General features: G+C 30.8%; 1 protein-coding gene across 1 annotated transcript in view; it reads left to right on the forward strand.

Annotated features, from left to right (window-relative positions):
- The window catches only part of LOC107366561 (extracellular serine/threonine protein CG31145-like), a 54,140-nt gene extending 33,747 nt beyond the window's left edge, over positions 1–20,393 (forward strand). Inside the window, exons 4-10 of the mRNA XM_015934191.3 lie at positions 8,941–9,065; positions 12,475–12,553; positions 13,281–13,373; positions 14,277–14,389; positions 15,133–15,263; positions 16,640–16,884; positions 19,210–20,393. Of these exons, the coding sequence (XP_015789677.1) occupies positions 8,941–9,065; positions 12,475–12,553; positions 13,281–13,373; positions 14,277–14,389; positions 15,133–15,263; positions 16,640–16,884; positions 19,210–19,489 (1,066 nt within the window). The 3' untranslated portion in view covers positions 19,490–20,393. The remainder of the gene's footprint in view (positions 1–8,940; positions 9,066–12,474; positions 12,554–13,280; positions 13,374–14,276; positions 14,390–15,132; positions 15,264–16,639; positions 16,885–19,209) is intronic.
- Positions 20,394–20,544: the final 151 nt, after the last annotated feature.

A 20,544-nucleotide genomic window follows, 5' to 3' on the forward strand; every position in this document is an offset into this window, starting at 1 on the left:
ACGAGAAAAGTTGATATAAATTGAAAAATATTGCAACCATTAACGTTGATTGGTTTAGAATTTTTTTTTCTTTCATTTTTTTCTCTCTCTCGCCTGAATTTGTGCATTTTTAAATTATTCAGACTCATCAAGTCTGGTTATTAAGTTTAGTCTTGAAAATTGGTTATTAGTTGGCAAGTTGACTGGGAATGATTAAAGTGACTTGGCAACAATTGCAAGTTGTCATCTTGGAGTAACAATTATTTTCATTACTAATTAACAGAATCATTAGCAGTTGCAGTTTGTTATTATTGCTGTTGCACTTTAATTTACTTTTGTCATTGAATTTGTTTCGTTTAACTCGACTTACATTTTCTCTTGATAATTTAATAAATTAGAGAAGAGGAGAGAAGATGAAGATGATGATGATTGTAATTATCAGAATTATCTGTTGAGAGGTAAAACTTGTTCTTCTTTACCATGTCAGATGGTTCAAGATGAGTAACATGATGTTTGCAGGGAATTCATTTTTTTTCTTTACATTTTCTTTGCTCAGATAACAAACATGATGTACTTGTAATATCATGAGATGATGAAAATAATGAGAAGAAAAGAAACAAAAAAAGGATGAAGAAGATGAGGAAAGTTCATTGATGATGATGATGATGATTATATGAACGAAAGTAATAAAACAAAAAAGTGTCTTGAAGATGATTTCTAACAATTAATTGGATATTTCCTTCTTTTTGTATCATTTACTTCATCTTTTTTCATTTTTATTCTTGTCCTTTCATCTCCATCTTCATGTGAAGATGAAAAACTGTGAGAACCTTGAATAGCTTGTAATCATCATTTTCAACATCTTTTTTCGCCTTTCATTTCTAGTCTCATAATTCTTGTTTTGTTTCATTTCAAATCCTCTTTTACCCATTTCCATGCTCTCATCTTCACCATCTTTATCATTTTGCTGTGCCCTGTAAAACAATAAATTGTGAAAAGGATGAAGAAAAAATTGGATGAATTTTTTTTTCCTCTTTTGGTTTCATTTCTTCTTACTTTAATCTTTTTCTGTATTTTCATTTTGTTATTCTTAACTTTTGCTTTTCATGCTTATTTGTCAACATTTTCATGCAAAAATATTTCAATCTTGTTTTTTCATCTAAACATTTTAAATCTTTTTTTCATACTCTTTAACAAGTCATGAAAAGTATGAAACGAAGATTATCAAATATTGAATCCAAGTTTTATAATATCTGAAATTACCTTTCATCCAATATAATTGATTTTGCTCCAATTTTTAATCCTTCATCAATCAAAACAGGTTTGTTTCTCTATTCGCGAAAGTCAACACAAAACATTCGAATCCATTAATATTGACTTTGCATTTAACTGTCTCTAGTTGTTCATTTGTACATTAAATTAATTAAAATTAATGAAAGGTTCAACTTATTCAGGGATTCAAGTGGGAAGGGAAATGAAAAACTCAAAAAAGAAACTTGGTTCGGTGGTATTTTATATGCAAAAAATTTACTCTATGCGGACCGAGATCTTCAGGCACGATTGATGTCAACTCAACCTGGATGATGCTTCGTTTAGGTTGACTTTTCATTTAATGATCGGCCTCATTACTGCGAGTCTTCCTTCATCAGACAGATCAACCTGATGAAGAGACTGTTTGATGTTAACTCAACCTGAATTTTACTTTGTTTAGGTTGACTTGTCATTTAATGATCGGCCTCATTATTAGTGAGTCTTTCTTCATCAGATAAGTCAGCTTGATCAAGAGACTGTTTGATCTTAGCGTCAACCTGTATGGTGCTTTGTTTAGGTTGTACTTTGCCATTCAAAACCAACCGTTCCAGTGGCTTGGCAAAGGTGACACCTTATAATCATTGCAATGCAATAATAGATTAAATGTTTCCAAATGATTTACGCATTTCAATCCTTTCCATTGCCCATAAAAACAGAGTAATTTCCTTTTCTTCATGCCATTCACAATGTCCAGCCTTGTAAGACATGAAAATAATATTCAATATTTGCCGGATGAAAAAGGCCTTTATCATGATTTACAAGGAAATAACCATGAAATAGAGAGATTGTAAGGTGAGGGGGAGAGCATGTTTGGTAAAAACAAGAAACATAAAAAGGAATAATAATGTGAGAAACAGTAATGACAGGGAAGCTGAAAAAAAGTGAAAAGCAAGGAGGCAAAAAAATGAGTCCAAGACTAAGATGATAACTCGGAAAGTTAAGTGAACTAAGGGAATGAAAATGAAGATAACCGAATGAAATTATTCTCACGATATCACGATAGAAATGGAAACAGCAAACAAGGAGAGAAAAAAATGTTTTCATTATTATTAACAGATAACCAGATAATGGTGAAACAAATGCAGGTTATTGTGAAAAATAGGTGTATGCAAAGGTATATCAAGATGATACGAGTGAAAACAAAGGCAAAAAACACTTTGTGTGATTCAAAGAGTAAATGAATTGGGAGGTTAAAGAGGAACCCAAAAAAATAACATATTAATATAAGAAAAATTATCTCATGTGTAAGCAGAAAGGGAAAAAAACAAAGTATGGAAACATGTAAACAGAAGAAAAGGAGAGAAAAATTGAATTAATCATGAATAAACAATGAATCAAGGTGAATCCAAATGAAGACGAAATTGTTTGGATAAAATGTACTGGGCGAGAAGAGAGAGAGAGAAGAGAAAGAGAAGAGAAAAGTTAATCAGCTAAATTGATTCATTAATTTTATTTGCTCACCAAAGCTGACGAAGGTAAACATCTTGATGAAAAGTTGGGCGAAGTTGGCGGATTGAAAATTTCAATTGGAATCACATGAATAACATTGATTAATCTTGAGCTAAACTAAGCATGATGGGTTTTGGATTATCAATGATTACGATGATAATGATGATGAGAACGATGAGAATGATTATGATGATGAATGGTAAAGAGTTTAATGTGATAAATTATTCTGATGTTGAACCCTCCTTTGGGCTTCATTAATATGACATTTGATGATAACATTTTATCATCATATTCATCATCATGTAAGGTAGACAAAGTGTATGAAGAGGGAAGAAGAAGAAGAAAGTAAAGGATTTGCCGATGATGATAATGATGATGAAAGGAATCTTTGTTAAGCTCAATTTGTTTTCGCCAACAATTGGAATGAGATTAACAGGAGATTGAACAGTTTTGATGATCATCATGATGTACATGAGAATGAGCAGAATGATGATTTACACAATTGTAATTAGCTTGATTGATTGTTAGATTTACTTTACTTTAACCAACGGAAGGAAGAAAGAAAAGGATGAGCAAAAAATGGCCCAAAAATAAAGGTCAAGTTATGAGAAAATTAGCTTTTTTCGTTCTCTTTTCTCTTCTGTTTTTCATGTTATCTGCAGATGGATTCTGTTCATTTCATTATTCGTGTCAAAAGTGATGAATGCATCTTCATTTCAATTGATAATTATTGATCAATTTTGGTTCCTCTTTCAATTCTGCATTTGTTAACATTTGCCAAATTAGTATTTGATATTTATATCAATTTTTTGTCTCTTTTTTCGCTTCTGCTTCCTTCGTTTCATATTGATTGTTTCATTGCATTACTTGGTGTTCAACTTTTGCTTCTTTCCCCTGCTCAATTCTTGTGATGTAATTCTTGATGAACCATATTCTTGGTCCAGTTTAATGTTGGGGGAAAAATGTTGGAACAGGAAAAGATGATGATCATCATCATTATTATTATGATGAAAGGGAAGAAGAAAGGTCAAAGATCAGTTGAAATGGTAAAAAACATTGTTTCTGTTATACTTTTGTCTGAGTAAGTGTTAAATGGAAAATCGATAAAAGTTTTTCGTCTCTTGTTCTTGGATTCTTTCAAAGTTATTTTAAAAAGATGAGAATGATGAAGATGATAAAGTGTGCAACACGAAGCGACATCTACAATGATTCCTCAACAGAATTATTTGCCATGTTTTTGGGTACAATTTCATTCTCTACTCTTGACTCTTCACTCCCTGCACTGCACTCCCAGTATTTTCACTCCCATACTTTTACTTTCACAGTTTCATTATTGAACTCCCTGAATTCACTCCATAGTTATCTTTTAGGAATGAGAAATGCAATTATCAGGAAAAAATGTCCAAGAATCAACTTTTTTTCATCTTCAACAATAAAATGCTCAACGAAAATGAAAAATTCCATTCGTCACTTTAACCCACTAATGAAATTCGGATAAATTTTCTCATCCTACCATCTAGACTCAATTTGCAGCCAATCTAAAAGTGAATTTCGAATTTGAGTGCAAAGTTTGGAAAATATCGATTGAACCAGCGATTAAAAATCGATCAATTTCTCGATTTAAAGATTACATTAAAAATTTTAACAAATTCATGTATTAGCATTTTGACAGCTCAGAACTGAAATGACTTTTCCAGTAATTTTAGCGCAATGAGAGAGACTGCTTTTTAAAGCAGGGAAATTGTACGAAAAAGGCAACTTAAAAATTTTCTGATTAAGCATCGATTATAATCGATTCCCTTGTTTAATCGCACAAAATCGATTAACTGACTAATCTTAACCTAACCTGTCCTAACCTAAACTAGCCTATTCGTTCATCTCTAAAGCAGCCCACTCATGCCACTGTGCTAGCACAGGATTGACTTTGCTCCGATCCAATTAACTCATAGTCACCTTAAGTGTAAAGTTCAAAGTTGAAAAGTTCTGGGTAAGCTCTAGGACTTTAGATTAGCTCAGATTGATCGTCATTCGATTATATTTTTGTTCAATGTTGCGTAACCAAAAGCATGTTCAACCTTTTGAATTGTCGGAATTTCTTTCTTCCTTCCGAGTTTCTTTAATGTGAATATTGAATTTTTTTTCTGCAAAAAAATCCATTTAAATGAAGAAAAGGAATAAACTTGAATAGCGAAAGAATAAGAAAAAAAATTAAGTTTCATTCTTTTCTCATCTTTTTAATTTTACTTTTTCTCAGACTTTTATTTGTCTTCATTGATCGTCTAATTCACTGGATCCTTAAAATATGGTGAAGATGAAGATTAATGTTGCATTTGCATGTCATCTAATCATCAAAATGAGCCTCATGAATAAAAATTGTTAAAGCAACAAAATCTTCTTTCTTTTTCTCCCTAATAATAACATAAATATTCTGAATAACTTGTTCCATTCACTTCTTAACCAAGCTTAAAATCTTAACATTCTTTCTCTTCATTTTTCTCTCAACATTATCATCATTATCATTATCATCATCTTTGCTATAATATTTTTACCTGACAGTTAAGAAGAGTTGATTTATTTCTCAATAAACAAATGCTACATGATGTCTCCGTTTTTAATGGCAAAGTTGAAGGATAAAATAAGTGATGCTGAGTCTAGAAAAAATTGAAACTTTTATCATTTTCAGTGTTGATTGAAAATCTGCAAATCCAATTCAAATCTGAGGAGCAACTGAAAAAAGAGTAACGATAAAACTGAATCCAAATTGTAAACCAATAAACTCGATTGCATCCAAAAGGATTGCAGGGAAAAAAAGAGAAAGTAATGTTCAGATAATTATCAGTTAAGCTTAACTCAATTGTTTCCAATTAAGTGATGAAAACTTTATCCACTCAATTTCATTTGATTGTAACCCAGGAAGACACTGAAAGCAGTAACCATTCCAAATGGACTTGATAATAACCCTTAAATCTTGATCATCATTTTCATCCTCGCCATTTTCCTCATCTTATCCATGTTTAGTTCAACACATAAACAAGCAACCAATTCATTAACCGGCATTTTGTAATCTAATAAAGAGAATCACGTTAATTACAATTCATCTTTTCTCGCGTTTTCACCAATCAAATTCATCAACATTCCCTTTTTGTGATATTCAATTGCATTCAATTTTTCATGCAATTTACATTTTTGTCTTTATTCATTAAGATGAAAATTTAAGATTCAAAAATCGATTTAAATCGATACATTTTTCGATTTCTTGATGCTCTTGAATAGTCAAAAGTTGAAAAAGCGACATCTCTTATTACTAACCCTGACAAGTGGTAAGATAAGCAAGGGCTAGGGCTTACGACCTAAGGTCTGAGGATGGAGCCAGGTCAGGGCATAAACTGGTGTTGACCGTGTTGAATATTCGATATTATATCGATTCTCTCTAGATTTTTAATCGATATGAATTTATTAGATAGCTTTTTTAATCGATTCTTAAAAATCGATTAACATTGATGATCTTCATCCTCGTTATCTTCATTATCCTCATCATTCTCACTCTCATTTGCATTTTCATGGTTGAAACAGTTGTAAATCGCTAACAATAGCAACTGATTAAGGAACAATTAAGAAAAAAATTTGCTCATCTTTTTGCTCATAATCATCCTCATCATCCCTATCATCCTAAACTTGCAATTAACAATCCAACTTACCATTTCTTAATCCTTTTATTTCATTAATTCATCCCATTCCCAGCATTTCATCTCACAATTTGTTGAGCACTTTTCCGATTCTCCTTTCATTATTATCTCGGCAAAGCAATTATTTGAAGAGGAAAAGAAGCAAAAAGAAGAATAAAATTTATTCTCTTTTTTTCTTCTTTTCCTGATTATTGATTAAATTGTTCATTTAAATGATTATCAAGGTAATTATTTTCGTCTTTCTTTTTCTCTTTCGTATTCCCATAATTGAATGATAATAATAGCAATAAATTAATTGTATAACGTGATAAATGTAAATAATTATTATTAATACATTATTGCAAAGAAAAGCGCAATAACGAAAAAACGTTTGATTTCTTTCTTTTTCTCCATATTCTCATGATAACTTGAGATTCTCATTCATGGAAACAAATTATATTTCAATCAGTTATTTGCTTCCCATTATTGATCAATACTTTTGATGGGTTTCCATATTAATCATCATCATCATGAACCTACAATCAAGTTCAAAGTTTACTCATTATTGTGCTCATCAATAAAAATTATTAACATTAATAAAAGCAATTTCAATTATGCTGATAACTTTTATTCAATTGCTATTTTTAGTCTTTTTCATTGAACTTTTTCTCTGCAAAGTTCATTATAAATACAGATTAATCAGTTTTTTTAATCTCAAAATGTTTATAAAATGAAATTTTCATGGAAAAAAGGATTAAACTCAATCAAAATGAGATTAATTTTTAATGAAAAAAAGTATTTGAATAAACTTTAATCCAAATAAATATCAAGTTATCTTTCAGGTAAAGTTGCAATGAGATATTTTCATATCATTAAAGGGAGTGAAAAAGGAAGCGGATAAAATTGAATTTTGAGTAGCTCAAGTTTGAGTAAATTAATTTTCATTAAATTCAAATATTCCAAAGTGCTCATCAATTAGATCGTTGGAACGATGAAATTTCCATTTTTAATGAAAATTGTTTTCATTTCAATAATCGAAATGTTGGATGCGGAAAATGCCATTTAAATGAACCGATTAACTGAATGATTTACAGGGAATCATGTTTACTGTTATTTACATGGAGTTAAAGGTTTGATTAGCTTGGCTTATCATTTTTACCTCTTTTGTGTAAAGCAAAAAGCAAATTGGAAGGAAAACTTTTGATGCTGATAAAGATGTAACAGGGATGGATGATGATGATTGGGTGAGTTAGTGTGATGAAAAGGATGATGAGAAGGAAAAATGTGAATAAGATGAACATGAAATCCTTACAAATGAGGACCACTTGCTTCCAAATTGATCCCAGATAAGTCGACCATAAATATTAGGTATTATGTTAATCGTAACAGAGAGTATCGTTGAAGAGTTGACTTGCAGGGAGTGAGAGTAGAAACAAAAAAGGTTCAACTTGAAATATTACATTGTGATAGAGTATGGAAAAGGGAACAACAGAATCTGAATCTGGAAATGAAACTGATAGACAATAATAACCAAGGCTACAAAACAAGTTTCAACAACCACAAGATCAGCAAATAGCTTAATGTGAAAAGGACTGAGACAATCATTTTCAAGATGTTGATTGTTATTTATCATGTTGCTCTTGTTGTATCTTTAATGATAATGATAATGATGCTTTTGCCTCTCCAACAAATTATCATTGTCCAAGTTGCAAATCTTGAAGACTCAGGGAAGGAAGAGACAGAGAGAGGCAGAGAGATGCAACTTGGTATCAAACAGATGAAACTGATGAGCTTCCCGTTGAGTTACATGTATATAAATATCGTAAATCTATTATCAGTTTCATCATTTTCATTTCCAGCATCATCATGAGATTCATAAAAGCAAAAAATCTCGAGTTTATTATTGTACTTGTACACAATTTCATGATGATATTCTGATAACGAATGATTTATTAACAAATGTTTGCACCCAACTCTTGTCAGATCATTGATGAAACTTTTTCACAAAAACTGACCATTAATAGTTCAAGTATTTTGTATTGTCAGAGTTCAATTTTTGGCCACATTTAGCAACTCTGATTAAGTGTTTCTCAATTAAGTAAAAATCTTTGAAAATGAGCATCGATTTTAAGCGATTTTTGAAACGACCATTTCGACTATCTAAATACGAGCACTGTTTCGGCTTTTTGACTTTCGTTTTTTAAATTTATTGTTTCCCTTTTTGATATCATAAAAATCGATTAAAGTACGATTAAAGATCGATTTTCATCAAGCATCACCTATAAATCGATTATCTTCTTAAACATCGATTTTAATCGATTGTATGCTTTGACGATTCGTTGACGAAAAATCGATTGTCGCGATCTGAGCGTTCACAAATTTGGCAGTTTTGACTTCGAACTTTTCTTTTCAACTTTTTATTGAGCTGCGTTGACCAAAAATTGACCACAGAAGCACTTATCAGTTGTGATAAAAGATTTGCACGGCTAATTTCAACTGAATTTTAATTGTCTTTTCTCATCTCTTATTTTTGCAGACGCAATTTAACTAATTGGGAAAAGTTTCATCTCAACATTCATCAACATGATTTATATACAGAATCCGAGTCAACCATTGATGATCTATTGAAAGACATGGCTACTTTACCAATTGTCCGAGTGGGTAAGCATAATTTCACTTCATTTACTTCATTTGATTCTTTACTATCATCGTCATCATCACAGTTTCAATGATCATTATCCTTTCATTTAACATCAGAAAAAGAACGAGAAAAAAGTTTCTTCTTCTTACAACTCAATCATCCTAATTTCGTGTTTCATCTTCTTTCATATCCATTTTACCATGGTTACACTCCCACTAAATGCTTGAAATCACTTGAATCAACCACTTTTTTGTCTCTTTTTTTCTCCATCTTCCTTCTTACCTTATCATCCTAAAAATCCTCATCCTATTACTTTTCGCCAACATCATCATCATTATGAGAATAGGTCATTTCACCACTAAAGTTTCCATAGGAATGATTATAATTGTCATTTTTTGTCTTTTTTCATCTCTTCTTATTCTTCGTCTTTATCAGATGAAAAAGGTTAATCAGTTGAGTGAAAATAATGAGTAAATTAATTGATGCTGATGAACAGGAGAGTAAAAAAAAGTATAATCATAATGATGATGATGGAGATGAGAAAATGAGGAAAGAAAGAAAGGGAAAAGAAAGGAGAAGAAAGAAAGACCAAGAAAAGTGATTCAGAAAAGGTTAAGGTTATTTCAGTTTCCATTTGAGTTAACTCAAAATGATACTTGTTATAACTTTCATACTGGAAGCATTTTTTGTTTCCTTTCTTGGGTTAACTTGTTTACCTTACAATTTTATTTCTGATTCATTTGATGGTGAAAATCAAATGGCTGATAATAAATTACATATCATGTTCAGACTGTTGATGATTGAATGATAAAAATGGAGAGAGAGAGTCACAAGAAGCAAAAATTAAATCTCTTAACCATTAAGCCATGATGCTGCCTCATAATTTACCGTCTAATAGTTTGTTAACAAATTCAGAGTAAACTTGTCCTGGTAATGGTGAAATAATTTTCATCATGCAATCAGAAGCAAAAAACTACAAAATTTATAATTACATTGATCATTTAGTACGAACACAATAGGCTGATGAGTCGTGAAGTTTGATGCTGAGCAAGGCAAGAGTCCTGCATCGACTTGCATCCTTAGTCAGGGGTTAGCCTTGTAAGGTTGACTGAGTAATTGAAGCTTGTTAGGTTTACTTCAAGTCGACTTGTCTGAAGCAAGGTTACGTTCAGTCCATGACTTATGCTCATTTTAGACCTGAGTTTCCTCATGTCGGTACGAACTAATCTCGTTTTTTTGCGTCTACCGTCAGTCTACGATTGGCCATGGATAGTAATTTGATTAAATAACTCTGACTTTGACTAGCAACTTGGGCAGAACGTGAAAAAATAATGTTTTACTCAACATTTACTGTTATTCATTTGTTTCTTTTCAAATAACACAATTTACTGCTTTTTTCCTCAACTTGCCTGTACTCTGGATAACTGATGAATCTTTATTTCAACTGTCAATTAGTTGAGATAATTGATTGATGAGACTGAAAAAAAAGAAATGATTGAAATTGAGTTGAAATGATGAAAAAAAGACTAAACAAGAATGGATAATGTTGAGTGGAAAGAAGGAAAAAATTTGTTTCCTTGAATAACAAAAAAGATGAGATTCGCAAAATGAATTTATTCAGTTTTCTATTCGTTATTTTGTTCTCTCAGTTTCAAAAGTCCGTTTTTGTTTTCCTTTTCGCTGTGCAGCTTATCATGAAAGTATAAACAGAATGTTCAGCAGAAAAGAAAAGGCTAAAGATAAGATAAAATAAAATCATGGCAAGTCAGATGAAAACTGAAAAAAGAGGATTTTAGGATTGATTGCAGAGGAAAGAAGAGAAAAAAAGACGAAAAAAGAGAAGAAGAAAAGTGATGTTACTTACATTTTCTTTTTCATCTTCATCATCTTTATCTGCTTTCACACAAAAAAAAGCCTACAAAACTAAAGTAAAAAAATAATTTCTTTTTACTTTTGCTCAACTTTATCCAAGAAAAAAAAAGATTGATATAACATACAAGGGACAATAAAGGATAATAACAAAGAAAAGATGGAAAAAAATTGATCACAAAACAAAATATAAATAAATATATTTTTACCTCCCAGTAATGTTGACTTTTTTTCTCATCAATATTTTGTTCATCAAGTCTAACGGCGAATGGAAAGCAATTACAGTTTCATTGAAATTCAACGAAATTTTCCATTTTCCTCTCGATAAACTTCGACATTGTTGACCAGTTAATTGAGGGAATTGACCTGATTTTCATGATAATCATGAGATTTGGATGAGAAGATGAAAAAAGATATTCATTTGGATGATGTTGCTATCGAATATTCAATCTCTGTTAATTTGTAGCATTCAATGTTATCAACATCATTATAGCCAATGAGTTAGGTAATAATGGAGGAAAATTCATTTGCAGGGTAAAAAAGAGGAAAAGAAAAAAATGTTTCCCTGTTATCATCGAGTTATTAGTTTTGATTGAAACAGCAATTCCAAGCAAATTGTGCTTCTTCTGTTTACCCGACGAATTGAATATTAGATGAAGAATCGTAAAACTGGGTAAAAATGTTTAGTGTTTATTTAGAGGTGAAATTATCATATAAAGGGAAACTTGAATTTCAGGTAATTCCTTCAGACGAAAATATCTTCATTTTTTCATGGCATTTCTTCTCATGGAAAACTTTCAACTTATTTGTTCTACTTATTACACCTTTACCTATTCTACCTGGCTCAGCATTATTAGCTTGTTTATACCTTTTATTCATAACATGATCACAACTGATTGCAACTTTTTTTTTCTCCTCTTTTTGTTCGAGTAAATATTTTCACTGAATTTTCAATCCTTTTGTTTGTCTATTGCTTTTGGAATGATAATTGGCCTTTCATGAGATAATTTGTTTACCTGTGCCTTTTCACACTGCAAGTGTGTTCAAGAGTTGAATCTTTTTTTATTTCAGTCAAGCTTTTGTGTGTTGGAATGAAATTTTTCATTTTTCAACTTCACTTTCATTTCTAATTATTTTTCGTGTTCAGTTGAACAAAAGGTTATCATTGAAATGTCTTTGAACAATTTGTTTCCAACCTGAACACACTGGATTCAGAGAGATAAAGTGGTCCCCTGAGTTGTACCTTTTATCAATTTTATTATTTTTTCTTCTTTCGGTTGAGACAATTTGTTATCAACATTGGTAAACTCGAGTTTAGTTCAATTTTTCGTTGTTTTTCTTTTTTCTCTCTTCTCTTTTAAACTTGAAATTAATTTCATAAAAACCTTTTTATTCAAGATTGATTGATGTTGGAATAACATTTTTCAATGAAAAAAATGGAAATAAAATCAATCAAAAAATGAATTTTCAATGTAAATGAATCACCCATGGAATCAAATTGAATTGAAATATTTCCAGTAAAGTAATAAAATTTCCATTTTTTGTCTTTTTTTTCTTCAGGTCAAAAGGAAGGAGGAACTCAACTTAAATTAATAATTGACTATCGTAATTCAGGTCAAGCTTTATTCAAACCAATGAGGTAAGCAATTGGCCATCAAACGACTAACGATCAATGTTAATCTAAACATAAAATTGAGCATTTCTCGAAAGCAAACAAAAGCAATCTCATCAAAATTGCAGTCAAACAGGTTCTGAAACAAATCGAAAAGTCTTAAAGATTTTAAGTAATTGGATCAAAAATATTGTTCAAAACTAAGTGAAGTAAAATGATTCTACATGAGAATATTATTTAGTTATCAGAAAATGTCACAAATAAAGTCATTAACCAACAATCGATGTTGGAAATTCAATGTCTTATGGTCTTCAATCGTTTGATGTCGTCTTGCACCAACTCGAATCAAATTCTGGGAGTGCAAAGCGATTCGAAGTTTCTCTTTTTTCTAAGAAGATACGAATGCAATTGACGCTCATTTAGCGAATTGATTGATCCTTGTTTGACTTTCGAGTAAATTCAATGTCTTTAGTGATTCAATCAACGTCCGAAGTCATTTCAATCTCATTATAAACAGCGTTTTCGTTGTTACTGATTTACCAATTACAGTTATGAATGTTGAATGGATCAGCGTTTACTTTTCAGTTTATGCTCATTAGAATCGTATAAACTTTGCTCGACTTAATGCCCAACTGGCTGCTCAAATTGCCTTGGATTATTACAATCCTTTAAGCCTGTAACTTTGATTGTTACTCGATTTCAATGTTTGGTATTTACTTCAATTTTAACCAATTTTTGAAACATTTTGTTCCAGGTTTCCTCGGGATAAAGAAACTGATCCAAATCATTTTTATTTTGTTGACTTTGAAAGGCACAACTCTGAGATTGCAGCCTTTCATCTTGATAGGTAAGTTAATTTTAATAACACTTTGTGCTCTTTTTGTGTCTTGTTATTCAATCTAACTGTGTTCATAAATGCACTCAAATTTAAAAGTGTAATCTAATAATGAGAAAAGGTAAAAGAAGAAGAAGAAGGAGAAAAAAACGAAAAGCGAAAAAAGTTCAGAATTGATTTTACCCTGAGAATTGAGATTCTCTCTCTTCTTTATTATACACTTTACCTGTGCTCCTGAACATAATGGGAAAAGGCATCAAATTAAATGGAGAATCGTTTGAGTAAAATGAATCTCATAAATAAGGTTAAGTCGTTTACATGTAAATTTAATAGCAAATAATTTGCTATCAGATATTTTCACTTGTTTGGTATAGACAAATATTATCATTGAATTTTGTTAAATGCAAATAAAACTAATAGTCTTGTTTTTGCTTTCAAAATAAATGTCAATATAAATGTCATGAGAAGCTTTATTTTACTCTTTACTTTCCCTCTTCTCATTCAACTAAATGCAATTTCAGAGCAATTTAATAGTTCGCAATTGATTTCATTAAATTTACAGTTTAACTTTTTATTGTAATGATGAAGATAAATTTTATCCAATTCACTTCATGTCCAGAAATGGAATGAAATAAGAGCCAATTTTTGAGGGAAACATAATTTAACCATAATTTACACTGAATAGACATTGAATATTAATTGGAGAGAAAAGATTCTCAAAGAAAGGTTGGAACATTTTCTTTCATTTTTTTCATCATTTACTCATGAAAGCTGAATAGTTGCTAACATTAGCCATGAGGTTACATGGTGAAACTTGTAACTCCATCTGGAAATGTTGAGAGGAATAACAAGAGTCGAAAATATGTTTGCCTTTTGTTTGGAACTTTCAATTGAATTTCGAATTTTTTATTGCAGAATTTTAGGTTTTCGAAGAGCTCCTCCCGTCGTTGGTCGAGTCATCAATATAACTTCAGAGATTTACGCTCTCAGTGACGATGCATTACTGAAAACATTTTTTGTCTCTCCTGGTAAGTGAAACATTCATCGACTTGACTTGGATCAAGTTGAAGTCAAATTTTATCTTTTGTTCATTTCATTTGGAACTTTTCACTTTTCAAATTCATTTGTTTCACTCATTATATTCACTTGTTCAACTCGATTAATCATGCTTCTGCTTTCACTCATTTTCTCACTCCCAGCATTTCCATTCCCAGCTCACTCCCAGTTGATTCCCTGTTCATTTCCATTGTTACAATTGTTTTTAGCTTTGAAAATTTTGTCCATCCTTTCCATTTGGTCAAAACTTTGTAATCATAATTTCCGTTTTCCGGTTACAAGTTTGAACTTTTTTTTGTCTACAATTGTTTTCCTTGTGTTAAATGATAATTGACAAAAGCTGCCAACAATGATTACCATCAGAATCATCATTAAACACACAGACAATAATGGATTTATATTTTCATTTTCACTTTCATATTACAACAATTACGAGAGAATCAGTTGTACAAAAACATGATCATAAAAATAATAATAATCATGATTCTGGTAAAATCTTTTCATTCCTGTGTCTTCAGTGAATCACAAAGTATTCACCATTTCCTTCCGTTTTCCTTTGAGAATCACAGCAAACAAATAAAATTAATGATTAACTAGCGAAGGGTTAAGATGATAATTGTTAAAGAAGTACAGAAAAAAGTGAAAAAAATGAATTACAATGAAATGAACAAAAGTCGAGTTGAACCAAGGTTAACCTTATTCATTTCATTCCCAGCCAATAACTTGTGCTTCCACGGCAAATGTGGTTACTACTGTGATACAGCTCATGCCATTTGTGGACATCCAGATACATTAGAGGGAAGCTTTGCCGCTTTCCTGCCTTCAACTACTTTGGCTCCAAGAAAGGTAATCAAACTTTTCTAATTGTTCAAGAATCATAATTTTATTCATGACAACAGTGAAGTATGAAAGGAGTTTCACAATTATATTACAATAATCATTATATTATCATTCATAGTTGAGTCTATCAGATGAAAGTTTCGCCAAGATTGGGAAACTTTTTTTTTGTTAACATTTGGAGTCAATTGTGGGCCAAGGAAATGGGAAGAAATAAGTTTTCAATTTTTCTCTATATTATCATTTCAAGAATTTATGTGAAAATAAAGTTGATGATGATGATGATGAAAAATGTAGAGAAAATAATAGAATGATTATCATTATCATTATAATCATTATGATGGAGTAAAAATGTTTCATGGAGGAAGGAAAGAGTTGAGAATTGAAATGAATCCTTTGGAAATAAACTTGCAAGGTAATGAGGCGAAAATCATTCTCAAATGTTCACTAATATAATTTTCATTTTCATCCCAAGAAAAAGGAGAATAAAAGAAAAGAATGGAAAAAATTCATTTCTTTCTTTCCTCTCTTACCATCTTTCGTTTTCCAAGATTTTCTCCTTTGATTGATGACTTTTTATTCGTGGTTATTATATATATTTTGCTGTTCATTGAAAAAGGCAAACTGCAAGTGAAAAGAAGAGGGAAAAAAGTTGCCCAAAAATATCAAATTTACTTGTTTGGTTGACCTTATTGTAAGACTTTAAACTTGAAACTCGAATCAACTAATCTTTTCATTGAGTTTTGCCAATAATTGATGTTCACTTTCAAGAGTTACGAGCTTAAATATTCAAGAGTTTGCTTTGTTAGTTTAGTTTCAGCAACAATCACTTCAATTGGTCCATAAATTAACAAAAGTTGAACATTAATGCTCCTTTTGATTAGTTTTTAAGGTTAATTTGCATCGATTAATCAAAATGTAAGAGTAAATGCTTGCAATTATTAGCTTGATTGTGGGCTTCTTTCAATTCTGAATGTTTATCGAAGAAGATTTTAAGAAGAAAAACAAATTTTACTGGAAATTTCGCATTCGAGTTTTTGGTTTGTTATAAGATATTGAATAGTAACTGTTGATAATCGTCAATCAAATTCATGTGTTTTGGTGCAATCAGATGAAATTCAGTTCATTTTAGGATCATTTTTGATGGTTCAAGAAATTACTTTTTGAGGAAAACTTTAGAGGAAAAGTAATTTTATTGAAAAATTCATTTGGTTTGGGTAAGAAAATATTGAATGGCATTTGTTTGGTTTCGGAAGCTGTTGTATTCATGAATAAAATTGATGTATTCAATGAAATTAAAGAAAATTTTGGGTTAATTTTCAATAATTTGTGAAGTTACTTTGATTTTTGGGTTTAAATGTTTTGTTTCGTCTTTTATCAAACAGATTTGGAGGCATCCATGGAGACGATCGTATCATAAAAGGCGTAAAGCAATCTGGGAAACTGACGATTCTTATTGTGATAACATTGTCCGTAAAACTGGTCCTTATAATAAAGGCCGTCGGTTACCCGATCTCATGGACATGTCTATATTAGATTTTTTAATTGGAAATATGGATCGTCATCATTACGAGACTTTCAGAATTTTTGGAAACAATACTTTTCCCCTTCACCTTGACCACGGAAGAGGGTAAAATATTTTCTCTTGCATTTCTCAAAACACTTTACAAAAGTTTCAACAAAGTCAACTATTGACCAAACAATCGAAAGAAAAGAAAACCCGAAAATTCTGTCAAATCAACTTCGATATTCAATTACAATTTACAACCAACTTGATAATGAAAAGCACAAAATTTGTTTCTCAGATCGAAATGCTAAAAGCTTGAAAATTTCAATTTCCATTCCCATTGTCAAACATTTAACCCAAACTGGTAACTTTGGTCAACCAGTCTAAAGACATTAAAATGGCAATTGTGTGTCCAATGAAAAACAGTGAAATGTAAATGTTGAATAAGCTGAACTAATAACGATAATGATGAAGGGAAAGGGTAAAGACAAGAATAGGGTTCAATTTAGAAATGGTTATTTTCTTGTTTTTCATAGAAAATATTTTATTGCACATTGATAATGTTTTATCCACAAAGGTATTATATTGCTGCATCTATCCTGTGTTACTTGCTGTTTGTAATATAAAAATAGCCTCAATAAAATCCCGTGAGTGTAATATATATTTATCAAGATAATTGAAAGATCTGAAAACATAAAAATCTCACAGCCAACACTGAGTAATACAACAACAACAAAAAAAGGTAAAATTGTTCATTGGATAGTATAAATGAACAGATTTCCTTTTCTTACCTTCAACCATTCAAAGTAATCAACGTTTTTCATCGTAATCATAGTAAACCTGAAATTGTTTTACCAACCATTTTCAATCATCATTACCTTTCATCGTCTAACATGATGACTTTTCTTTTCAGTATAAATCGATCTACCTGTCGAGAACAGAAGAAAAGTGTTATTTAACAGAGAGAAAGAAGAGAAAAAAATGAGAAAATTTTTCTCTTCTCTTCATTCCATTATCATGAGCAATCCATAAATTTATCCCATTTTATTAACTTTAATCTGAATTTTAAATTTCGAGTCTCTTCTGTTTCCAGGTAAAATTGAATATTGCAAAAAGGTTAGTCGTTGAGATGATAAAGTTGATTCTGAATCTTGAATATTATCAGATTATTTTGCATTACTTAAAGACATTGACCTGAAACAACTGCAAAGTTGCCTCCAAACAGCTTAAATATTTTCATCAAAAGTCAAGTAAAGGTTTTTCCAGACTAACTTCAAGTTGGGATTCAATCTCAACTAATCTTGCATTATGTTTCCGTGAAAACGCCGAGATCTTTGAGCATTCAATTTTCATAAATCTCTACAATTATCGAGTTGAAATGCACAAGTTGAAGTCGACATTATTTTGGATTCAATTGCTTCAAGAAATGAGTCAAATGTTTCGATTATTAGAGTTGATTTGAAACAATTTATATCATGTTTAAGGTCCAAGATGTCAAAGGAAAAACAAGAAACTAAGAAAAATATTTTTATCTTTTCCTTTGGCTTTTCTTGTGCTTTTCAAGCGTCGATAGTTTTTGAGTTAAAATTTAATTTCATGATATTTCTTTTTCACTTGAAATGTTGATGAATAAAGTGAAGAAGATGATGAAAAACATTTTCTGGGTTCATTTTTCTTCGCTTTTTTCATCATTTCTTATTTTCACTTTTTCTTCCTTCACTGTTAATGCTCACATTATTACTTATAGTGAACAGGGAAATGGAAGGAATGGGAGTGAAAAGTTGAATAACAAAGAAAAAAAAGAAATTCATTTCCATTAGGATTGTTGAGCTGAACAATATCAACTTATTGATAGGAAAAATGGTAAAGTTTAAAAAGTATTGTTCAACAAATAGGTAAAATGTAATTGTATTAGCATGATGTACAATCGCAGCGTGAAGGGCCAAGAAAAGGTTATTCAAATGGTTTCAGACACTTTTCAATTTGTAATTTACTTTTCTTGTTTGTGAGTGTGTTTGTCATTTTGCTGCTTTTGCTTTTCATCAAATATTAAAATGGATTATTCAGTTGCAGGGAAAAGAAAAGAGTAAAAATTCAATTTCATTGGAGCAACTTTTCAATTTCAACTTCTTTTTCCTTCAGATTTTCATCATCAATCCTTTGCCTTTGTGACAATTTACTCATTTTAAATCATCATTACTATTCATTTTTTTCAATCAAAGTTGTTGTCATCATTTTTTTTCCTCCCTTTCACCAACCTTTTTTCATTGTTGTTCATATTTTTGCAAACTTGATTCAGCATTTGATTAAAGGTATCAAATTGAAGAATCAAATTGCTTGTAAAAGATTCCTTGTTCAACTGGCTTTGTTGAAACTTTTGCTGTTCACTTTGTTCAATGTTGATGGAAAGATTGTAATTGTGTTTTCACCTTTTCTTGCGCTTTTCAGCTTTGGTTTGGCCAATCATGATGAACTTTCAATTCTTGCCCCTGTTCGCCAATGTTGCCTGATACGACTTTCAACTGTAACCAAATTACTTCAATTTGATGGACTAAACCATTTATCTGACCTTATGAGGTCTTCACTTGCCTCTGATCCCATCTCACCTGTACTCACTGAGCCTCATCTAGCAGCCTTAGACAGACGAGTTGCAATTATTTTAATGACGATAAGAAAGTGTCTAACCAGTCGCAGTCCGGAGCAAGTTTTTTACATTGATGAAACATGATTCAAATGGCAATTCAATCGTCAACCTTTTGATAGTCTTAAGATAAATAAAATGTAAAAAATAAATATAAATATAAAAATATTATGTTTAAAGCAACAATCAACTCGGCAACTTGAAAAATGAGAAGATTCAGTTCAAACCTTTTTCTTCATATTAATGATTAACAATAAATATGTGAATCCAGTGTTGGAGTGATGATTGTTGCAGGTTATCTTGGGTATATGATGAGCCTGGAGTTGATTGTGGATAAGATTTTAAAATGTGACATTCGCTTGTTGCAAACTGTTTTCAAATGCCGTTGATTGCTGTTGACATGTCTATGTTACCTGATGATGGTTTAGTGCAAGATTTAAAGGTTTTTTTTGTGTCAATTTGACTGGAAACTTGGGACTTCTTGCCCGACTCTTGAGCTGGTTTGGTCACTTTGCTTTCCTCTACTGCCTTTAGTTTTTTTTCATTTCGTTGTAATGATAACGATGGTTGTTTCCATTTTGTGTATTATATTATTGTACAATGATCCGATAATTAAGTTAAAACAATCAACCAAGCCAGAAGCCATATATCCTGGTAATAATTGACCAAGAGTCAATGTTGTGTTGCCTTTTTCAATCTTTTGTAATCATGTAAAACCACCATGTTTGGTGTCTTTTGTTTTCTGATTCTTGCTGTTGGTTCCATAAAATCTGGAAATTTTATTTTTCTTTCTCACAAATTTCTTTGTTTTCTCATTTGGTTTGTCCATTCCTGTTTGGTTTCACATTTTATTTAGTCAATTGTTATCCTTATCCTTCTGGATATTTGATTCAATTTCAATCAAATATTGACTCGACTCAGGAAATAAAACGCACACAACCATTTTGTACATCCAAATCAAATGCAAATAAAAACTCATTGATTTAAAAAACATTGCATTTTCATTCAATAATTTCAATTTAATTACACGAAACAAACATTCTTTTAATTTATTTCAATATTATTTACATTATAAAAAATAAAATCAAACAGACAAACAAAATCAATCAAACTAATATCAATCTGCTTTGGTCTTTTCCTTC

Source organism: Tetranychus urticae, chromosome 2 (assembly GCF_039701765.1).
Source record: "Tetranychus urticae isolate SD_2017Ah chromosome 2, NJAU_TeUrti_SD_1.0, whole genome shotgun sequence".
NCBI classification, from domain to species: domain Eukaryota; kingdom Metazoa; phylum Arthropoda; class Arachnida; order Trombidiformes; family Tetranychidae; genus Tetranychus; species Tetranychus urticae.